At 39.0% G+C, this 23,313-nt stretch overlaps 1 protein-coding gene across 5 annotated transcripts in view; it reads left to right on the plus strand.

The window, feature by feature from the left end:
- Positions 1-23,313, plus strand: part of SMAP1 (small ArfGAP 1) — an 80,312-nt gene that overhangs the window by 29,481 nt on the left and 27,518 nt on the right. The window contains exons 3-6 of one of the 5 annotated variants that reach the window (XM_070733045.1): positions 4,722-4,807; positions 5,729-5,804; positions 11,704-11,778; positions 15,711-15,791. In XM_070733045.1, the coding sequence (XP_070589146.1) occupies positions 4,722-4,807; positions 5,729-5,804; positions 11,704-11,778; positions 15,711-15,791 (318 nt within the window). The remainder of the gene's footprint in view (positions 1-4,721; positions 4,808-5,728; positions 5,805-11,703; positions 11,779-15,710; positions 15,792-23,313) is intronic. The other 4 variants (XM_070733046.1, XM_070733047.1, XM_070733048.1 and 1 more) reach the window with 4 other exon arrangements.

Consider the following 23,313-nt stretch of genomic DNA (forward strand, 5'->3'; position numbering starts at 1 on the left):
ATAACTGGTTGCTCCTTATTTTAGTCAATTCCAAGTATTCCACAAATTTTCTGACCTTTTCTTAGTCTGTTTCAAAAGTTCTGGCAGGTCAGAATAGCACCAGAAGTGGGTTCCTCCTGGTTAGACCAGTTTGCCTGAACCAGTAGCAACCCATTGGTGATGTCACAGAGCCGGTTCAGTTGGTGCTGGTCCGTGGATGCCACATTTTTTTTCTTTTTTGATTTTTTTTGGAATTTTTTTCTCTTCTGTATATGCACAGAAGCTGAATTTCTGGCACTGCACATGCACTGCCATGTGGTTTTCATTTTTTCCTTCCTTTCTTTTCTATCTTTCTTTCTTTCTTTCTTTCTTTATTCATTCATTCAATTTTTATGCCGCCCTTCTCCTTAGACTCAGGGCGGCTTACAACATGTTAGCAATAGCACTTTTTAACAGAGCTAGGCTATTGCCCCCACAATCCGGGTCCTCATTTTACCCACCTCGGAAGGATGGAAGGCTGAGTCAATCTTGAGCCAGTGATGAGATTTGAACTGCTGACCTTCAGATCTACAAGTCAGCTTCAGTGGCCTGCAGCACAGCACTCTACCTGCTGCGCCACCCCGGCTCTTTCTTTCTTTCTTTCTTTCTTTCTTTCTTTCTTTCTTTCTTTCTTTCTTTCTTTCTTTCTTTTTTGTTTTTGGAATTTTGGGGAATTTTTGGCATTGCATGTGCACCCATGAGGCGCAGCTACACAGCATTGTACGAAGTGAACCAGCGGTGAGGTAAGTTAGAACCCACCCTTGAATAGAACATTCTGACCTTGATTATGGTATTTCTGGAAAATGTGGAGCACTTTAGCATCTGAATGTTTAGTTTTTCAAGCTTGCAGTTTAATATTCCAGGTAGGAAAATACTTATCCATTAATTTTTAATGTTCAAACAATGGTGAACATTAGTTTGCTTTGTCTTAAAGCTTGTATAATTTTTGTAAAATGTTTATGTCTGTTTTCAGTTCTATTGCATCTTACTCCTTTTACAAGCAGAAAGAATAATATGCAGTAAGATCATCCTTACTTGCTACCATATAGATATATAGGTATTTATTCAGATGTTTATAATCAGGGTATAAATGATTTCTTTTATGTTATGTAGCTTTCAAACAAAATGGAAAGTTCACTGAGCCTGACAAACCAATTTTAATCATTATGCCTAAGAAAAGTTTTTAAAAGAGAATTTTAATTATTAAAATGGATGAAAATGACAGTAAAAAGATATTTAAAGTAAATATTTCTAAATTATAAAATCAATAAATTCTAATGTGTGTGCTAAAATGAGAATACAGATACATGGCTAAAATAGAATTTTAAAATGTAATAGCATTAAATGTTTCTCTTGCTAAAAGCATTCAACCTTGCTACTTTGCTACTTTGTTAGTGGGTACCTAATGTATAGATGTAAAATGCTGGGAGGCTCTCAAACTTTGCCTCCAAGAAGGCTTGGAGTCTTTACCTGCTGGCCCTGCCTTCTGTTTTGGATACTGTCTTGGTAATTCCTGCTACTGTCATCTCTTTTCCAGCAAGATACCAAACAAATTACATCTGTCTAATTTTCCTATGAGAGATATAGCAATCTCATATCTGCTGATATATTTCTGGGGATTAAAAGATCAAACTAAGCATTGAAATCATGTTAGCAGTCTAGCCATTTAGTGAAATAGCATTGATCTGTGTTGCTAAAGGATTCTGCCCTTCCTTGGAAACAGACCAATCTCTCAAGAGATAAACAAAAATGAATTTTATTTTAAAAAGAGGGGGGAAAGGATAAAATTTATGAACACCTTTTAATTTAAAATATAAATGCAGGTGGTAAAATAGGTAAATCACACACACACACAAAAATCATTCCCATTACAGGGTAACAGCTAATGAAAATAAATTTACAAAAGAATATTCAGTGCCCAAAGTAGACCCAAGAACACAAATACTGTAAAGGAAAGCTGTTTATAAAGACATTTGACTGAGATACAAATTATAACATTGAATTATTCAGTCATACCCAGCCTTAATCATGAATACAGACTGGCATTGTACATAGTTCAGTAGTTGATACAATAATAATACATAGGACAGTAACAATTTAGTTTAAAAACAAGCCATTAAACCATATGCAATTCCTCGCTAGATGCACTACCAATTTCTACAGAAATAGTAAAGCATCTGGTACTGTCCAGTTTCTTGGAAATTCCAAAATTTAATCAGCTGCTAGGGATAGTTTCCTGCTTTTCCCAGTGTGATTCACAGCATCAGGAGATGTTCCCACAGTTTTAAAACAACCATTTTTTTCTGTCTCGCAGAGGGATAATTTTATTTTGTGCACGACTCTGTGCCTGCATTGCTCCTCATGGAGATATTGATGATTTGGAGTGAGAGGTTGCTCTGACTATCATGGATGTCTTAGACTGAGCAAAAAGGCGTACATGCATAATAACCTTTGAGGAAGACTATTCAAAAGTACCAATAATTGTTATACAGTGGAACCTCAAGATACGAACTTAATTGGTTCCAGGGGGAGGTTCGTAAGACGAAAGGTTCGTAAGACGAAACATTGTTTCCCATAGGAAACAATGTAAAGTCAATTAATCCGTGCAACAAAAAACCCCCCCCCGCAAAAAAACGTTGCCGCCCGGCTGTCACCTTTTGAAACAGCCGGGCGGCTTCCCTCTCTCTCTCTCTCCTTCCTCCCTCCTCCTCCTCTTCCTCCTCCTCCCGTATTCCGCCTCCCTCCCAGCCCGCTAGGCAAGCCAGTGGTCCCCGTCACGGAGCACAGTCATGTGGGCTCCGCTCTGTTCCCTGCCGGCCCGATTGAGGGGCCGACGGTCTCCACCAGGGAGAGCTTCCTGGCTTTCGTTCTTGTTGGATTCGCGAGCTTTCATGCCCAGGAAGCTCTCCGAAGTGAGGAGAACCACCGCTGTCGCCGCTCGGCCGCGCCTCCTCGCCCGCCGCCCACCCAGGATGCAGACCTGCTGCCTCGCCTGCCGCCGGCCTGATCCTGCGTCTCTTGCTTCTGGGCTGGCTCCATTCTGTTCCCTGCCGGCCCGATTGAGGGGCCGGCAGGAAGAAAGCGAATGCCTCTCTTTGTTGCGCTGCCTGGCTGGCAGCGGAAGATGTAACCGAGCCCACGGGGCTGGGCTCCGTGGCCGGCAGGGAACAGAATGGAGCCTTCCACGGCAGTTGCTTGCTGGGCTGGTAAGAGGGGGAGCCGAGTCCAGCCCCGTGGGCTCGGTTACATCTTCCGCTGCCAGCCAGGCCATGCTGGCGGAAGCGCAACAAAGAGAGGCATTCGCTTTCCTCCCGCACGCAGCCGTCTGACCGTGGGCTCCTTCCTGATCTCGGAGAGCTTCCTGGCTTTCGTCCTTGTTGCATTCGTGAGTTTTCATGCCCAGGAAGCTCTCCGAGATCGGGAAGCCATCCACGATCAGTCGGCTGCGGGCGGGAGGAAAGCAAATGCCACGGGGCTGGGCTCGGCTCCCCCCCTTACCAGCCCAGCAGGCAGCCGCCGCGGAAGGCTCCATTCTGTTCCCTGCCGGCCCGATTGAGGGGTCGGCGGGAGGAAAGCGAATGCCTCTCTTCGTTGCGCTGCCTGGCTGGCAGCGGAAGATGTAACCGAGCCCACGGGGCCGGGCTCTGGCTTCCGCGCCGCTCGTCCCACCCATCGCCCGTATCCAGCAGAAGCGGCGGGATTCAAAAGTGCTGGGGTGGGGGGGGCTGTCGGGACACCCCCCCTCACCCCAGCACTTTGAATCCAGCAGCTTCTGCTGGATACGGGCGATGGGTGGGACGAGCTGCCACAGCCACCGGCTTCCGCGCCGCTCGTCCCACCCATCGCACGTATCCAGCAGAAGCAGCGGGATTCAAAAGACCTTTTAAAACAGCCGCGCCGCTTCCCAGCTGTCTCCTGAAGCCGAATGCGGAAGTTCGGCTTTGCCGTTCGGTTTCAGGAGACAGCTGGGAAGCGGCGCGGCTGTTTTAAAAGGTCGCAGCCGGCCTGGGGGGCTTGCCAGCACCCCCCCGAACCCGGGTTCTGGGTTCGGGGGGGAGCTGGGAAGCCCCCCAGGCCGGCTGCGACCTTTTAAAACAGCCGCGCCGCTTCCCAGCTGTCTCCTGAAGCCGAACGCCAAAGCCGAACTTCCGCGTTCGGCTTCGGGAGACAGCTGGGAAGCGGCGCGGCTGTTTTAAAAGGTGACAGCCGGGCTGGGGGGCTTCCCAGCAACCTCCCGAACCGAACCCGTGGTTCAGAAAATTTTTGCCTCTTCTTACGAACTTTGTTCGAGTTACGAACCGGCGTTCGGGAGGCTTCTGGGAAGCCCCGCCCCCGGCTGTCACCTTTTAAAACAGCCGCGCGGCTTCCCAGCAGTCTCCGAACGCCGGTTCGTAACTCAAAAAAAGTTCGTAAGAAGAGGCAAAATTTTTATGAACCCCGGGTTCGTATCACGAGTTGTTCGTAAGACGAGGGGTTCGTATCTTGAGGTACCACTGTATTAGGGAAATTATCATTAGCTCAAAAGTAGTAACCTGGACATTTATATATTTTAGACTTTTATATGTATATATTTTGTATATTTATTCATGAATATCTCCCATTCTGCCTTATTATAATGATTTTTATGTAAAACGGTTATTATAGCAGCAAGTTTATCCTAACATGCATTAAACTAAATTGAACTTTTTTGTCATTGCTTTTAGTGCATGCAGGAGATGGGAAACACCAAGGCAAGATTACTTTATGAAGCTAATTTACCAGAGAACTTTCGAAGACCTCAAACAGATCAGTATCCTTTTTTACATTTCCCTTTTTCAGGAAAATTGGAATAATTATACTGTACTGTATATGATGATAATGTTAAAATGGATGTATGCATACTGCACAATGGCCAAATATAAATGTCAATATTCTCAAAGGTGTAAAAGTAAATTGTCAAAAGAATTTAGATGTCTGTTTAAACTTAATACACTATTTCCATTTTAGTTTGATAGATACTACTTCAAGAATACTGAAGACAGGAAAAAATGCCCCATTACTTAAGTATAAAATTACTAAAGATGTCTGTGATACTTGTGGCCTATTTAAAATAAAGAACTAAAATTTCCATATTAATAGCACATTTGAACTTAACCATGGTGCTGGATTTTAGAAATAAAAAGTTTGGAAATTTGAGTCTCATCATGCAGAAAATTTTAAATTTAAATTTTAAATTCATAAATTCTAATTCCCATTAGTGAAATTTACTGAATATGCTTGGAATAATAAAAACAGTTTATTTTTTTCTAGCCCCTTGATGTGAAACAGTATAATACTAGTTTTGTAAAGTGTATAGTCTAAGTGAGGCTATATTAGTAAATATATATACGTAAATATATATTGAATATAAACATTTGACAAAATATGATATATTGATCGTATATATCAAGATGATTACACTAGGGTTGTAAAAGTATTAAAATATGCTTTTACAAAATCAAACATGTAAAAGAACATTCTGGAATGCTAATGAAAATGAATAGGCATCCTAAATTTGAAACAGTTCAGTTCTGGCTTTAGACATATTTTATAAAATTGCAGTTTCTGCAATGAAAATGTATGTTGTTTTATGCTGTATGTTGTGTGTGTGTGCGCGCGCATGTGTTTCTGCACATTCATAATATGTTTTTTCTCCCCTTGTCTTGTATTTTCCTTAAACTAACTTATTTAGAGCTGTGGAGTTTTTTATCAGGGATAAATATGAGAAGAAAAAATACTATGACAAAAATGCAACTCATGTCACCAGTGTAAGTAAATATTACCCTTCTCTGAATTACTGTGAAGCGTATGAAAAAATAACCATAGAATTAATATAATATAATCAGTAATATTATTCATACTATGGTGGTACTTCTACTTAAGAACTTAATTTGTTCTGTGACCAGGTTATTAAGTAGAAAAGTTTGTAAGTAGAAGCAATGTAAAAGAAATAATGTATGCAAACCTATTAGGAAAGAAATAAAAGCTTGGAATTTGGGTGGGAGGAGGAAGAAGAGAAGGACAGTCACTGCTGAAGGAAGAAGATGAGGTGAGGGAAATAAAAAAAATCCAAAACTTTAAGGTTTAAAAAAAGAAAAAGAGGGACTCTGAGGCAGTGAGGAGGAGCACGCACCTCCCATACACCCGGTGCTAGGCTGCCTCCCATACACTGCACCAAAGAGAGAAACCCAGGTGGGTGAGAAGGGGGAACCTCCCGCTCCTTTGACCGAAAGGCTGCTGCTGCTGCTACCTGCTTCCTTTTCCTTCCCATGCTGAAGGGCTTCCCTCTTCTCTTGCTCGCTCACTTTGCAGCCGGCGCCTTTCCGTCACTGTGGTGATTCCTCGGTTTGGCTGAAGCCAAGTTGATTCGGCTGGGGCAAAGCACCCCCTTTTGCCTTTCCGTGCCCAGACACTCTGGGAGGCAATCTCATCTTCAGGCTGGTTCTTTTGTTCTTGTGCTAATTTAAACACGACTTGCAGCTGCTGAGCCAGCACTCCGTACCCACCCACCAGTATTTATAGTGGGAAGGCAGCTCAGGTCTCGCTGTGTTCGTCCTAGCACAAGGAAAAAAGCACCAGCCTGAAGATGACGAGTGGGACCTCGTCAAAACATCACCAGAAATCTCTGAAATTTACAGGGGAAGAAATCCGAATATGCCAAGACTTTCATATATATATATTGAATATATATATATACTGTATATATAGATCTATCCTAGTCTCCCTTAATTTTCAAATTCAGCCAAAACATGTGACATACACATACACACACACACACACACAGAGGTATTAAATATATTATTACTGTAATTACTATACTATAATATTTTTATTAATAATATTAATACTATAAATAGATACACCCAAGAAGAGATATTAAATATATACCAGAGATGTAATCCCATGCTAAGAAAAACAGATTTTAGTATGGCACTTATCTCCATTGCTAGTAACAGTATATTTAGTATTACTTGTATAGAACATTAAATACCTTGATGGATATTTGAGGGCTTAATTCCCTTCTAAATATATAGGATGGTATATTGTCAAAATGAACACTATTTTTGAGTGCTTTACTTTTGTTAAACAGTTTATAGAATCTAAAATAGGATCTAGCTCTAAATCTTAATCCCTAAGGAAAATATATTAGGTAATTATATCAAGGACTATAAGAAGAATGGAAAAATCTGGGATAGGGTATGGCATTAGGCAATGGAAACACAGTGCAGAAGAACGATGGGATAGACGTGCTGTTGGTAATGCAAAATGAAAGAAATACTGTATTTCAATTAACTCATAGTGAAAATAGATAATTTGTCAGAGAACATCAATAGGAAATTAGTTACAAGCAACTTGTCAAAATTGCATGACTGAAATGAAATATGAAGTGAAAGTTTGTTACATCTATTGCTGCTGAAAGAACTTGAGTAAGTAAAATAATTGGCTTTAACAAGAATTGCTTCAGATCAGAATAAATGTTTGTCTAGCTCCTAATTTTTTATCTTGTTAACCAACCAAAAACACAGTTGAGGTTGGTATGTCCTGTTGTTGCTAGGGTTATAGTCTTTGGTCATGGGGATGCTGCAAAATCATAACAGTGAAAAACAATCATAAATCACTTTTTTCACTGCTGTTATATTTTTGAATGGCCACTAAAATGGTTGTAAGCTGAGGCCTACCTGTAATGTTGCTTGTATTTGAGATAGAAACTCAATACCTAATTCTCTGGGTTACAGTTCCTTAATATTTTTCTATTCAGAAGTAGTTGAACACATTAGATTTTCCTTGCAGGACTTCTACTTGCCTTTATTAAAAATAGTGTGTAGTCAAAAGATATAAGCTGTAGTAGAACAGTTTCAGGAAACTTTTGAGGCTTTTGTAATTGAAAGAGCACGCTATAGATGGCCTCATAATGGAAGCAGGAAAACTTCTCCCCTTATAAAATGGTTACCATAGTGAATACGATTGATCACAAGACACTCATTTATCAGGGAAAAAATGATAAGAGGCCGCAAAAACTCCCACTCCTTTCACCTCAAATCCTTTCAATTTCTGCTTTATTCCTGAACAAGGAGCCTCACTTCCACATAAATTACTCACTAGTTTATTTTTCCTCTGAGCTCTGCACAAACATCAGCACCATTATTCCAGATAAATATGATGCCAATGTCTTAGCTTTACAGTACACCTATCTGGCCCTTTATTAATTAAATGGACCCTTTTAAGAAAATAAATTGAGGCAGATAGCCCTGTGAGGCAGCATTAATAGAACTGTCTGCATGCATACTGATGTCCATAGCATAGTATTGTTTATCTCTGGGATAGGGTGTCCATTGGTGCTGGAAATGAGCCATGTGGGAAGAATAAATTGAAAAGGCTGGCTTACCTAAAACAGCCTTCCTCACACTAACAGTTTCAATTGACTAGACCAGTGTTTCCCAACCTTGGCAACTTGAAGATATTTGGACTTTAACTCCCAGAATTGAATTCTGGGAGTTGAAGTCCAGATATCTTCAAGTTGCCAAGGTTGGGAAACACTGGACTAGACTTCAATGACAGGTAGTTCTTGACTTACGACCATTTATTTAATGGCCATTTGGAAGTTACTGAAAAAAGTGACTTGTGATTAGTCCTTGCACTTATGACTGTCACAGTGTCCCCTTGGTTATGTAATCGGCAATTCAACCTTCCCAGGGAGTTTCTGACAAGCAACCTGATTCACTTAGTGAAGGTGTGATTTGCTTAAAGATCATGGCAAATACAGCTTTATAATATCAGGTGTGACTCATTTAACAACTGCATCACTCAGTAGTGAAAGTTCCAGTCACAAGTTGAGGATTGCCTTTATCAACTTTAAAAGTCACAGCAATAACCATGTTGACTGAATAATCCTGAGAGCTGATGTTCACTGTATCAGTGCTCATATTGAGTTAGCCTGCTTTAGAGCACATGTTAAAAAATGTTTCCTATTGTCATAGTATAGTAATTGTGGCATAAACCACCTTGCCCTGACTCTTTAGAACAAGAGTGGGGAGCTATGGCTTTTTTATGACCTGTGGATGTCAACTCCCATAATTCCTGAGCCAGCCAGTTATAAAGGAGCTATGGCTCCCCACTCCTATAATTGTATTTTTCATCATATTTGATTATGACAGCAAGCCTATGCTGGTGCCAGCAAGCCTATGAAAAGGTTTAGCTAATTTCTGAAGTAGCTTCTGCCAGTCAAAGTAGATCCTGTATTTGGCTAAGTAATCATTCTTCTAGTACAACATAGGGTTATTGCTATTGCTGTTGTTAATATAACAACAACAACAACAACAATGCCTATGCAAAGAAGCTAAGAAACAGTGGACTGCCTGGTAAACTATTGCAAGAAGATCTTACAGATTCCCTACAAGCAGCGACATGACAAAGTAGCAACAATGGTTCGTTGGAAGATCTGCAAGAAATATAATTTGCCTGCAAGCAAGAACTAATGGGACCATAAAATAGAGAAAGTCATAGAAAATGAAGAAGTTAAATTGCTCTGAAACTTTAAAATTCAAACAGACAGGCATCTGCCACATAACACCCCAGCCTTAACAATTGTCAATAATAAGGACAAAAAAAGTCTGGATAGTAGATGTGGTGAGCCTGGAGACAGCAGAAGAGAAGGGAAAGAAAAGGAGAAGATAACAAAATACAAAGTCCTACAAATAAAAATAGAACAGCTGTGGCAAAGGCAAGCAAGGGTAGTACTAATAGTCATAGGTGCTTTGGGTGCAATCCCAAAACAATTGGAGCACCACTTGAACACCATTGGTATTGACAAATTCACCACCAGTCAATTGCAAAAGGTGACTTTACTGGGAACAGCTTCCATCCTGCGATGATACCTGTAACACCATTAAGCATCCATCCTGCCTATCCCAGGTCCTTGGTAAGGACTTATTTTCCCCCCAACAACTCATCCTGTGAATTTAGAGAGAGAAAATATGTCCCAAAGTACTCAGTTGGCTATCATGCCCAAAAGACCTGGGACTCAGAGTCTTCTATTTCTAGGCCAGTCTCTTACCACTGCCCCAGCTATATCGTTAGCACCAGAAACAGCTGTCACATTTCTAAATGGTTTTGTATTTTAATTTTTCTGAATGCCTTTTCTCAATTGGGAAAAGTAAAGCTACCTATGAACTCATTGTAAGTGGTAGTGTAAGGTTAAGATTACAAAATTCATTTCCCGCTCCTCATAACAATATCTTTGCTTCTTGAAGTATAACATTATATGGACCTGTTATTATCAATAAGGGAAAAATCCATAAGAATCCTATGTCCCATTACCTGCATGATTTGGACTGAATAGGAGACAACGCAGTAGGGAGACAACAAATAATAATTTAATAATAATAATAATAATAATAATAATAATAATAATAATAATAATTTATTAGATTTGTATGCCGCCCTTCTCCGAAGACTTGGGGCGGCTCACAACAATAATAAAAACAATATTATAGCGAAACAAATCTAATATTAAAAAAGAAGCATATAAAACCCTATCATATTTAAAAACCAAACAACACATACATACCAAACATAAAATATAAAGAGCCTGGAGGAAAGGTATCTCAACTCCCCCATGCCTGGCGGTATAGATGGGTCTTGAGTAATTTACGAAAGACAGGGAGGGTGGGGGCAGGTCTAATCTCCGGGGGGAATTGATTCCAGAGGGCCGGGGCCACCACAGAGAAGGCTCTGGACTATACATAGAACATTTATATCAGAAGAAATAATTTTGAAATTGTCTTTCCTGTCTAATTTCTGAGATACAAATTTGGGAAGAAATTAAAGTTTATTGCTACTAAAACCAGTCTTCTGATGGTGCTTTTGTATATTGTAACATGAACATTACTGGATGTTTCATGCACGATGATCACTTGCCTTCCTCAACTGACTGAGGTAATTCTGTGGATAAAGCAAAAATTACAAAATTCCTTATAATATGCTTGTTATGATTAAAAGGCTCTTTTTGATTAACAACATTTTCTCCTTGTTTTTAAAAGAGAAGGCTCTGTTGGTAGTAATCATATATTTCATTTAGTGTTATTAATGTTTTTCCTTCATAAAATAAATCTGTTAGAATGAGCAAAAATAAAGATTCCTTTGCCTTTTTTTCCCCCTACTCCTATAGAACGGTAGTCTTTTTTTTTCTTTTTTTTTTAGTTTAGAGCATTACTAATTCATGAGTCGTGCTGGATAAAACTGAACAATGGGATGACAGGCTTAATTATTTTCTCTTTTGATAGTGATGTGATCTTATCCGACTTCATTTCTTTCTTGATATTCTAGCATATTCATCTGTTGAGCGTTTACTATATCCCGATTGGATTTTAACCTTTAAAAATGTCTTTAGTAAATTTTGAAAGGGCAGTTGACTCTGTGTACCATTCTATATAATAATTAATTTTCATACCTCCAGTTAAATCCTCGATTGAACTGTGGAAGTCATTGACTCATTTATCTTGTTTGAAACATTTAAAAATATATATATATTTTCAGTAGCAAAATTAGCGTAAACATTTCTCTATTCTCTTCTCTCTTTTCTCAAAAATCAAAAGCAATAAAGTATGCTGGTGGCTTTCCTGTAGCCTGTCATATTGTCTTTTCTCATCTTTCATCTGCTTTGTACAGATGTCTTCCTCTGATGCTGCTCAACCTCAAACATCTCCTTCTCTGCAAGCTGCCTCTGAGCAAAGCAAAATGGAGGTATATCCTCTTCTTGGTGTTTGTGTTGTGTTTGGTGCAGATGTGTTCTACTTTTGTTCTGAGTAGCTATAGTACAGGTTAATACATTTGTTTGTAGCTTACTGTGTGTGAATTCAGCTCTAGTTGTTCATTGTGGTTTCTATGACACGTGGCTTAATGTAATGCAAATTCAGCCAATATGGAATTATTTCGTGACATATTTCCGTGATATATTGGTAATTTGTCTTAGGTAGGACTAAAGGTATTTTAAACCAAACTCTAAATGTTATTATATCACATTTTGTAAATCTATCCAAAAAGCATTTGTTCCTGGACTTTTACAGGTCATTTTGAACTATTTCACAATAGCACACAAGTCTGACCTAGATTTGTAACTTAAATGGTATGTTAGGTTTCCTCAAATAAATATTGTTATGGAGATAATGGATTCCAAGAAGAATTGACAAGTTACTGGCATAGTTTTGAAAATGAATTATTAATTAGTAAAATGCATTTCTTATCTTCAGTCGTCTATGTACTCATTTAGTAATCCTCTATTCTGAATATGTTTTCTATGAAATAAGATCCTCTGGTTTCAGTAACACCTATTTCCAAGTGATTTGATTAGGGATTTTGAGACTTGTCTTTTCTTTAATATCCACATAATAAAATTGCCAATTCTACATGACTTCCAAAATGAAAGCCAGATGCAATATCTTGACTACCTCTTTATTGCTCTGTTAGTCTTGAACATGGTTTAAATTACATCCACTGGGGTTTGCTTATAGAGCTTGGATTGGAATTGCAGGCTTTTTGTTATTTGTTTGCTTGTTTAGGGTACAGTTTTTGCAGGCCACTCATTTCTTGAAGGCTGGGGGGAGAAAGGAGGAGAAACTACAGAAACAATAAAAATGACCAAAGAGTAATAATACTCCCTGGTCAGACTAAGCACACAATCAGATGCAAATGTATTTATGTAGTCATTTTCTGAATCATGCTTGTACTTGTTAAGACAATTTTTAACAACTATAACAAATAATCGCTATACAGGGGGTGGACAAAAAAATGGAAAATCACATTTTGCCACTGCTCGAGGGACCATTTCTGGTGGTTTCTACACCACTCTAAACACTTTGAAACATTTGTCTTTGAGAGCAGAGGTTTTCTAATTGCAGCTCTTCCGTGGAATCCAGGTTTGTGAAGCTCCCTTCGAACAGTTTTTGTGGAAACTGGGTTCTCTACGTGTCTATTGAGCTCTGCAGTGATTTTAGGAGCTGTAGTCTTGCGATCCGCTCTAACAATTCGCTTTAGAGTCTGATGGTCTCTCTCAGACAACTTTGACGTTCGACCAGATCTGTGCTTGGCTGAGGACATTTCCCCTTCTCTTTCAAAAGCAGTCATTGCTTTTGAGACATTACCTCTTGAAATGCCAAACATTCGGGCACTTTCTTTTTTCTTTTTTAATTTTTTTTATTATTTTTCAAAAAGACAAACAAAGACAAACAACATTAAACATTTAAGGAGCTACCATTGCTCCGCTTGTCGTAGAAGTCTAACTAATACAAAAATATAAAACCCTAACTGTTGTCAGATCAATACAGAAATGTCACACGTTTACATTACATTTTTATTAAATTTAACTCTATATTTTTTATATTAATCATGTTAATTAAATTTCTTTATCTATAAAATATTGTATACTTATTCAGAAAAATAAAATATAAAAAATGCAGGAAAAGATAACACTTTTAACTTTATCATACTATAAACTATTTCACTCTATCTTATAAATCTTCAAATAGTTATACATTCTTACTTATTTAATTTTTAATACTATTTTTAAAATTCCACCAATCATATACTTTATCCCATATTTTATAAAATTCTGTTTCAGTTTGATTATTCAAACGTTTTGTCATCATATCTAATTCTGCACATTCTATATTTTTTTTAAATACTTCTACATCTTTTGGTATTGTCTTTTCTTTCCATTTCTGCACAAATGTAATTCATGCCGCAACCAATATGTGTATTATTAAATAATAAATTTCTTTTTTGTACTTTGTGTTTGAAATGCCCAATAGGAAGAATTCAGGAGATTTTTTAATCTTCTCCTTTGTTATTTCATTTATCCATTTCTCTACTTTGTTCCAAAAATTTTTAGCCTCAGGACATGTCCACCATGTATGGTAATATGTGCCAGTTTCTTTTTTACATTTCCAACAAACAGGTGACACTGACGGAAACATTTTGGAAATTCTATATGGTGGGAGGTGCCATCTATAAAACATCTTAATTTGGTTTTCTTTAAAAGAAATTGATTTTGTTATTTTCCAGTTATACACCCATATCTTTTCCCATGTTTCTAAATTTATCTCTTTGCCAAAATTTTTGCACCAACTGATCATGTTGTCTTTCAATATCCAACCTATCGTTCGGGCACTTTCTGTTACACTAGCACCTGCCATTCAAGCACCAACAATTTGGCCTCTTTGAAAGTCTGAGAGGTCTGCCATTTCTAGAAGGTTATAACCAATTTCCTTAAATTTCTGTAAAAAAAAAAAAGCTAGTTTAAAAAAGAACATATCAAATAACAGAATTTAAAAAACAACATTAAAATGTCACGTTTTAATTGTTTTGAACATGTTCAAACATTATGATGCCAAAAAGTCAAGTGTTTCCATTTTTTTGTCCACCCCGTAGTAAAATAAGGGCAAAAATAAAAACCTCTTTGTGTAACAGGATAGCTATTATTTAAATGGCTAGAACTGATGAGGCACCACAAACAGGGTTCTGTTTTATATACTATCCAACCTGTTCTTTTTACATCATGAGACATACATGAATCTTTGATGAAAATGTAGATTCTGAGCTTACTCCTAAATCAGGGGTGTCAAACTTGCAACTTGACACATTGTCATCAGGTGACATATCACAACTTCCTCCTCCCTTCTTTAAACCGGGAGTGAGGGTAGCCAGCATGTGATTCATCCAGCCTGCGTGCCATGAGTTTGAGACCCTTGTCCTAAAGAAAGAGGAAGCCTTGCAATGCAGAGATCAGAATTAGGTATTATGACTTCTATAGGATATAGAATCCTTTCTTGATCAATATTAACATTATCAAGTGTATTGGAAACAAATTGGAAGTCAGGACAGTTGGTTCAAAAACAGTGATATGGGAATCCTAGGGTACACTACTCCGATAAGTATATGGATGAAATTTTTGAACTCTTTAAAGTGAGATCGTGTATAGAATATGTTATAATAATCTCTATGACATGTATCCCAATCATCAAATCATAGATAGTATGTATTATCAGCATTACCACGAGACCTAGTCTCAGTGCTCTAGGTGTTTTTCTGGGGATATCTTATAGAAGATATAAGAATGGGATATACAGATTTTTAGAGGTGTTGTGGTGTAATGCCATCAGGACGGAGCAGTAATTCCCATAGCATCTCTGATCATTTTCAGCTAAATAAACCATTAAACCATGCTATCAATTCCATATTAGTCAAAGATCTCAGAATAAGATGATCTATAAGTCTGTAAAATCCCTCAAAACCAATAGCAGTGGAAAAGATGGCTATGATGAGACTTTGGAGAAAGCCAATGGAAAATAGAAAACTGTCATACATATTTCAATTTTCTAGTCTTTCTGCTGTTTATTAAGGGGAAAATGTTTGCTATACTAGATATTTGAAGTCCATGCAGATGTATATGTGTATGGTGAGGTGAGCCTTGTAATATAATTCTTAAGATGTCATATATATATATCATATATATACATATCCATATATACATAATATAGGAAGCCATTGCAGTTCTGATAGAAATAAATGTCTTTCTGAAATTGAAGTTTAAATTAACTTTTAAAAGTTAATATAACTGATACTTTATTTTAAAGATTTATTATATATAATACAATGTTTAATAGAACATATTTCCACAGAAGGAAAAAGAAAAGAAGAAAGAAGAGAGAAAAAGGGACAAAGAACCAGAAAAACCTTTAAAAAACTTAGGAATTGAAAAAGTAAGATCGATTTACTTGTATATTTTAAGATTACATTGATAGAGAGAGAGGGGTGTGTGTGTGTGTGTGTAATTCATAATAGTACATAGTGCTACAAATTCATTACAATTTTTTAATTTAATTCTTTGACTTGCAACTCTGTCTTTTGGCTAAAATCAATTTTATAATTTTAGTTAAGATCACTTAACTAGTTTCAGAAGCATCACATCTGAATGTTTTGTACAATTGTGCTTTAAAAAATGAATTGTCTTAACATCTGGAAAAAAAACCTTCCGGGAAATGCCTGGACTACATTGGAAAGTAGGCAAAAAAATGGAAAATTGAAGCAAGTGATATGGACGTGTATATATTCATCAGGAATTGAGATTAGCTGTAGGGAGTTAGTTCTGGTAATTAGGCTAGTTGATTGGAATAAAGTAGGCCTGTCAAACTGGCAGCCTGTGAGTTGAATGCATCACGTGCAGGCTACACCCATCCCTGTTTTGCAAAGGCAAAAAACATTGTGATACATCACAATCTGGTCCATGATGCAATTTTGGCACCCATGGAATAAAGAGTAAAACCAAAAGATGCAGGCTTGCATTGCAGTGCTGTTGCTACCATCTTATCTGTTTTCCTCCACCTGTTGCCCCAGGTGATCTTGCAGTCTGCTCAATTACATTTCATGCCACCACACTATCCTTCTTGCCTTCAGTATTCTGTTGTTCTTTTTATTTTTTTCTTCACCTCCCATGTCACATTCTCTTTTCTATATCCCATTCTTTTCCAGGTATTCTTTTTCATTATCTCCACTTTCCACATGTATAATTATCCATGTGGTTTCCTTCCACAAAGGACTGCTGGCCTCTTGTCTCAAACCAATCCTTCCTCAGCATACCTGACCTCTTTCTATTTCTAACCATGAAGATTGATATATAGTCTATAATTGGCCAAAGTTGGGGGGGGGGGGAGACTGGGGCAGTCATTCTGGTCTAAACAGCAGAGATTGGAGAAAAGAGGAGGGACTCTATTCTGTTAAACTTTTCCCTTTCACCTCAATAACTTACATTTCTTTAAAAATAACAAATACACACTACTTTCATTTATTAATGGACCAGTATTGTTTTTAGTGCAAAATCATTGACTTTTCAGCCCATTCTAGATCTCAAGGTGGTCATCCCATAAATTATGATAATTATAGCTCTCACTCTCTCTTTCTTTTTTTTCACTTTGGATTAGCAATTAGTCACTATTGACCATTAGTAGTTGATTGCTTCCACTCAAATTATTTATGTTACAACTGGTCCATTTCACTTTGCATGTGAACTGAGAAGAGATTTAAATTTCCTGGGATACATCATTTCCTCTGCCTCTGTTTGCAATGCAACATGAATAGAGGCTGACTTCTTGCAGTGCTTTAGATTCACATGGAAATACGTAAATGCTATGTCTGTATCTCTTTTCCTGTTTGTGATTTTTTGATTGCTTCCTAGCATATACCAAAATCCACTTACCTTTCCCTTATGATAATATTCTTTAAATAATCTGTCATTCCTGGCTAGTGCCTTGTTCCTCATTTTTTTTATAACCAAAATAATGTTTATTTTATCTGCTGATTGAATACTTGGTTGGGTGTATGCCTGTATTTCAGTGACTGCACTTCTATGTTATGCTCAGTTGTTGTCCAGCCTTAATGACACCATGAATCATTAGTTTAGAAAGAACAAGTAAATAAAAAGTATGGACAATAAAATAAGCCACAGACATTATTATTGAGGTCAGGTGTCAGCAGCCCACAGCTCTGGAGCTACATGCAGTTCTTTCACTCCTCTGCTGTGGCCCTGTCGCAGCAGTGCGATGAAAGAGCTACTATTCTGCCTAGTACATTTGCTATTGCCACCAATAAAGAGGGATGGGATAGAATGGCAGGATGGATCTTGCAGGGTAGGAGCCATCCCCCAAGCCTGTCTTTCCTCCTCTTTCGGTGGTAGAGCCAAAAGAAAGAAGGGGGCAATGTGGGGAAGTGCTCCACTCCCCTGGCGGAGCACCAAGTACAAAAACCCACCAGGGAAGCTGCTGCCCCAGCAGAAGTGCCCCCACTGCGCTGGCTCTCACAATGGGACACTTCAGCGCCCCCAATGCAAGCTTCCACCTTTGAAATGCACTGCACCTTTGAGGAAGCCAGGCAGGCTGCTTCCCCTCCTCAGCAAGATGGACCTGGAGGACCACAGAGTTGCGGGCTGAGCGCCGGGGGGGGGGAGGGTGGTCAGAAGGTGTGCTCAGATATCAGCCCAACAATCCTCTGTTCCGAAGTGGAATTGAGTGGAGGAGAGGGAGCAGGAGGAAGTATAAGGGGGGGGTTCTTGGAGGAGAAGCCTTGGCTGACTTTCCTTTTAGTGTAAGGTGGGGGGAAAACCCAATACCTCCACCATGGCCTGCCCGCTGCTCTTGCAGTGCCTTGCGCAGCACAGTGAAAGTGCGCTTCGCAATGTGGGAGACAGCCCCCCACCTTCCTGCAATACAATCCTGCCTCACTCTGCCCTGGCAACTCAGTCTCTAGGGGCAGAGAGCAGGTCACGCATCCAACATCAGCCAAGGCCAGAAGTAGCCTCATGTTTCCTGCTACAGTCTGGCAGAGAGAGACACACACAAAGAGAGAGAGAGAGATTTGTCTCAATTTGTCTCTGTTTGCTCTCCTCTCTCCTCCTTTGCCCAGTTTTGCAAGGGTTTAGCAGACACTGCCTTTGTGATGGGGTGTTTGTTGTCCTGTATTTTGCCTGCCAAGCGTCTTCAGGGGCACCCAGGGTGCGTGGGTTGGGAAGTGAGGGTGGGGTGAGGGAGAGAGGGAGGAAGGGAGGTAGAGAGAGAAAGATAAAGAAAAGGAGAAAGAAAGAAAGAGAGGAGAGAGAAAGAGATGAGAGGAATAGGGAGAAGATGAGAGAGAGAGAGAGAAAGGGAGATAGAGGGAGAGGGAGATAGAAGATGAGAGAAAGAGAGATGGGGGGGGGGAGAGATACCTGTTTCCCATAGAAAAAAACCAGGAGCCACAAAACCTGGGTAGGCATGGCGGGAGGGTCATGTGACTGGGTGGGAGTGAGTGATGTCTAGTTCGCCACGCCTACTCCGGTTTTGTGGCTCCCAGTGTTTTGTTTGCTGTGGAAAATGGGCCCAAGTGGTTCTTTGAGTGTGCAAGGTTGTAGACCCCTGCTCTAGGTCTTTTGCTTGTGCTTGGTACATCAAGCATATATCTCCTGATGTTCCCCCCTTTCATACTGCTGTGCCTGATAATTACATTAGTTGAAAATCACAACTCTGATTATTGTTTCAATTCAACTGAAACTGAGAAAACATTTAGTGAAGCCAGCTGCTGTATTCGTTGCTCCCTGTTTGTTATTTTTGCTTATATGAGTTTGCATAATTTTGAAAAGTGGCAATTTTCAGAGTTCAGGACATGCTTTTTGCCTGGCTTAATTATTCATTGGCTGCCTCTGCTGAATAACATGCAGTAGCATTAAGTGCTCTTTTGTTACGCTGTTCCAGTGAGCATTGGAAGGCTTATTCGATTCAACTTCAGAAGCACTGTGGAATTAATTTTTTTTGCTTCCTTTTATGATTGGAAAACCTATAGAGAGGTTTTCAGGCAGATTCATTTGATGCAAACTGAGCATTGTCTGTAGAGGTTGTTTACATTTAGAATGTCCCGTATATTTTATATTTTCACTATGTAATGCTGTCTTGGATCAACGAACACATTAGAAGCAGCTTTAAATATCTGCTGTAGTATATAACAAGGAAATGCTAAGCCGAGAAGAGATGACACATACCTTGAAAATGATCCTGGAATATGCCTTAGCAGAGGAGCATGACATTTAGCCACATTCTACTTCTGCAAATACAGGTTTTAAGAATTGGTTTTTCTGTTTCTTGCTGTTTTAAAACCAACATGTGAAAAATCCAGGAATAAATTTAAACTCTGCATTCAACCTATATATGAATAATATCTCTTATTACTGGTATATCTTTTAAAAACATTTTTTATTAAACAGTTTTAAAAACAACCTTAAATACAACCACATATACAAAAACAACATAACAACATAACATAATATAACACCATATAACAGTAATGGCAAACCTATGACACGCGAGACATGGACCAGCTCAGCTCCACTGCGCATGTGTGTGTGTCTCTTGATGGCCAAATGGTTTTCGGATGACCCTTGCATGCTTTCTCCTCACTTTCTGCAGCCTGTGCCTTCCAATATCTGTGGAAATTCCATCCCAGTGCTCTTTGGGCACACAAGACTTCTCCCCCCAGCTCCATCCCACCACTTTTTGGGGATGTGAGACCAAAATAGGGGGGTCGCGGATGCATGTGCAGAGGGTGTGCGGGAGAGAGATTGCATTATTTTTATCTATTAAAGCCAATTGTTTGTCTGAATGAACTTCATAATATTCTAATATGTTCATAATCATGCTTGTGTTGTTACGAATTTCACATTTTTGGAAGAAATCCAGTTTGACTTATACAAGAAATAGTACAGGGGCAGACTAGATGGACCATGAGGTCTTTTTCTGCCGTCAAACTTCTATGTTTCTATGACTCAAATGAATCATTTGGTTTAATATTGTTTTTAATCTTTCTGCCATAATTGTCATAAGTATTTTATAATATTTGAAATGTTATATATACAGTGATCCCTCGATTTTCGTGATCTCGTTCTTCGCGAAATGCTATATCGCGATTTTTCCCACCCGATGATGTCACTCTCTTCCTTCCTTTCTCATCTTTCTTTCTCTCTCTCTTTCTCTCTCTTGCTTCTTCCTCTCTCACACTCTCTTCCTCCCTCTCTCATCTCTTTCTTTCCTTCTCTCTCTTTCTCTATCTCTCCCCCTCTTGCTGGCGGGCGGCGGGCGGGCGAGCGGGGGCATCAGCGAGGAAGACCCAGGGAAGGTTCCTTCGGCCGCCCAGCAGGTGATCTGCTCGGCAGTGCAGCGAGGAGCCGAATCGGGGTTTCCCCTTTGCTTGGGCGGCGGGGAAACCCCGATCTTCGTCTGCTCGCTGCTGCTGCGCTGCCGAGCAGATCAGTTGCTGGGCGGCCGCAGCAGCAGCGAGCAGACGAAGATCGGGGTTTCCCTGCCGCCCAAGCAAAGGGGAAACCCCGATTCGGCTCCTCGCTGCACTGCCGAGCAGATCAGCTGCTGGGCGGCCGAAGGAACCTTCCCTGGGTCTTCCCCGCCGCCCACGCAAACTCCACCATCTGCGCATGCGCAGCCATGAAAAAAAGGGCGCGCATGCGCAGATGGTGTTTTTACTTCCGCAACCCTACATCGTGAAAAATCGATTATCCCGGGGGGGTCTTGGAACGGAACCTTCGCGATAATCGAGGGATCACTGTATACATATAATTTAAATATTATAAATATTTTATAATCTGAATTCCAAAGTGAGATTGATCTGTAATTTTTAATTGAACAATTATCTGAATCTTCCTTTGGTATTATATGCTTCTACCCATGATTTTGGCATTTTGGCGTATTCCAATACCTCACGGTGTAAATTCTAACATTTTTTCTTCCAGTACATTCTGTAATTTTTTATATATCTCCACTAGTAGCCCATCCGGCCCTGGCATTTTGTTGGGGTTTTTTTATGGCCTCTTTCAGCTCCCTTAATGTTACTTTGTTGTTAGGTATTGTTTGTGCCTCCTACAGCAAAATTTGCAATTTTTTATTATCCAAGTAGCTCTTAATGTCCTCTTCCTTGATTTCCTCTTGTCTGTACAGCTTTTTAAAGAAGTTTTGGATAATAATCTTTCTTTTCTTTTCTTTTTTCGGTATAAATTTTTTAATTGTTTTTTTCCTTTGTACACTTTAATAGAATGTCAAATATCTTCTATTTCCAGTACAATAAAATGCAGTATTTTGTTAGTACAGTACCTCTTGTATAATCCCAGTCCATGTTGCAATTCTCCGTCTTCGTCTCTTAGTTGTTGGATATTTCTTTTTTGGTTTTTTTCTTTCCTTAATTTATGGGCCAACCATCTCCCAGGTTTATTTGCATATTCAAAATAGTTTTGTTTCATGGCTTTGATATTGCAGCTTATCTCACATGTTTTTTTCTGAAATTTTAAATATATATTATTTAGGAACACCAGAATCCATATTATATGCACTGATTTCCTTTATGTTAAGTAATATCTGTTCACTGTCTTTAGGAATTAAGTCATCAATTAGATCCATTTATATTACATTTAAATTCCCCCTCAAATTCATCTATTGCAGCTCATTCTTGTTTTAGAACTTCATTAAAATATGTCAATTTTATAAAGCATTTGATCCATTTTCTGTCCAATAAATATGGCAGAGAGGTATTCAAAAATTTGTAATAAGGATTTCTGCTCCGTTTTTCTTTATCCTCTGACTCTAATGTCTAGCCTTCACGGTCCTTTATCATAAGAAAATCCAAACTAATCTCCAATTTCCATGACAAAATACGTAATTCCAAATTGTAATTCCAAATTCTGCATCTTCTTAATCCATTATTAACCTTCCAAAATCCATATATTAAGCACACTTTTACTGCATGATCTAAAAAAAATCATGTCTTTAAAACTTTGGAAGTCAAATTTGAATCATAGTCTTTTTAAATACCCTATTTTTCAGAGTATAAGATGCAGCCTTTTCTCCCTAAAAGAGGCTGAAAATTTGGGTGCATTTTATATTTCAAATATAACTTGTTCAAAGCTTTTCCCCCCCACCATAACTATGTGCTAACAATATTCCTGGCTTCCTACTCCCTCTGAAGCAGTTTTTTTCAGCCCTAAGTCTTTGCAGGCTTATTTATATTCCTCCTCCCTTTGAAAAAGGCTTTTTCAGCTCTAACCAGGGGATAAAATAATGTGCTGAAGCTGAACAGACTAAGGGCTCTAGCCAGATGAATACCTGGTAGGTAGATTTTTTCCCCCTATTTTCCTCCCCCCCAAACTAAGGTGTATCTTATACTCAGATGCATCTTATTCTCCGAAAAACATGGTAAGTGGAAACTTACCCAATGAATACAATAAAACATTATTGTCCAAAAAGTCTTAATTTCTCCACCATACCTTTCCCAGCCCCTGCCCCCCCCAAAAAAAAGAAATCCAAAGAAATGATTAAGGTATAAGGCTTTGTCAAGCTTGATGCCTATAGACACTGCTTTGCAATATCAGTTTGACGTAATTCCAACTTCCAGCCATTCCACTCATAAGACAACCATAAAAATAGCAGTTTCCATGATTCACCTATGAGGAGCATTTGGGCGTGGATTATCTCAATCATGTGGATGATCCCAATGATACCTTCTTTGTTTCTGGAAGAATATGTAATTTCTGAACCCCATAAATTTGATTGAGGTGAGAGCCCAAAAAATTTAATGTTACTAAGAAAAAATAGACATGGTGCCAATATTGGCAGTTGAAATAATCTTTGATCTTTTAGTGAAATTACAGTGGTACCTTAAGATACGAACCCCTCGTCTTACGAACAACTCGTGATACGAACC

This window comes from Erythrolamprus reginae, chromosome 1 (genome assembly GCF_031021105.1).
Source record: "Erythrolamprus reginae isolate rEryReg1 chromosome 1, rEryReg1.hap1, whole genome shotgun sequence".
NCBI lineage: Eukaryota > Metazoa > Chordata > Lepidosauria > Squamata > Dipsadidae > Erythrolamprus > Erythrolamprus reginae.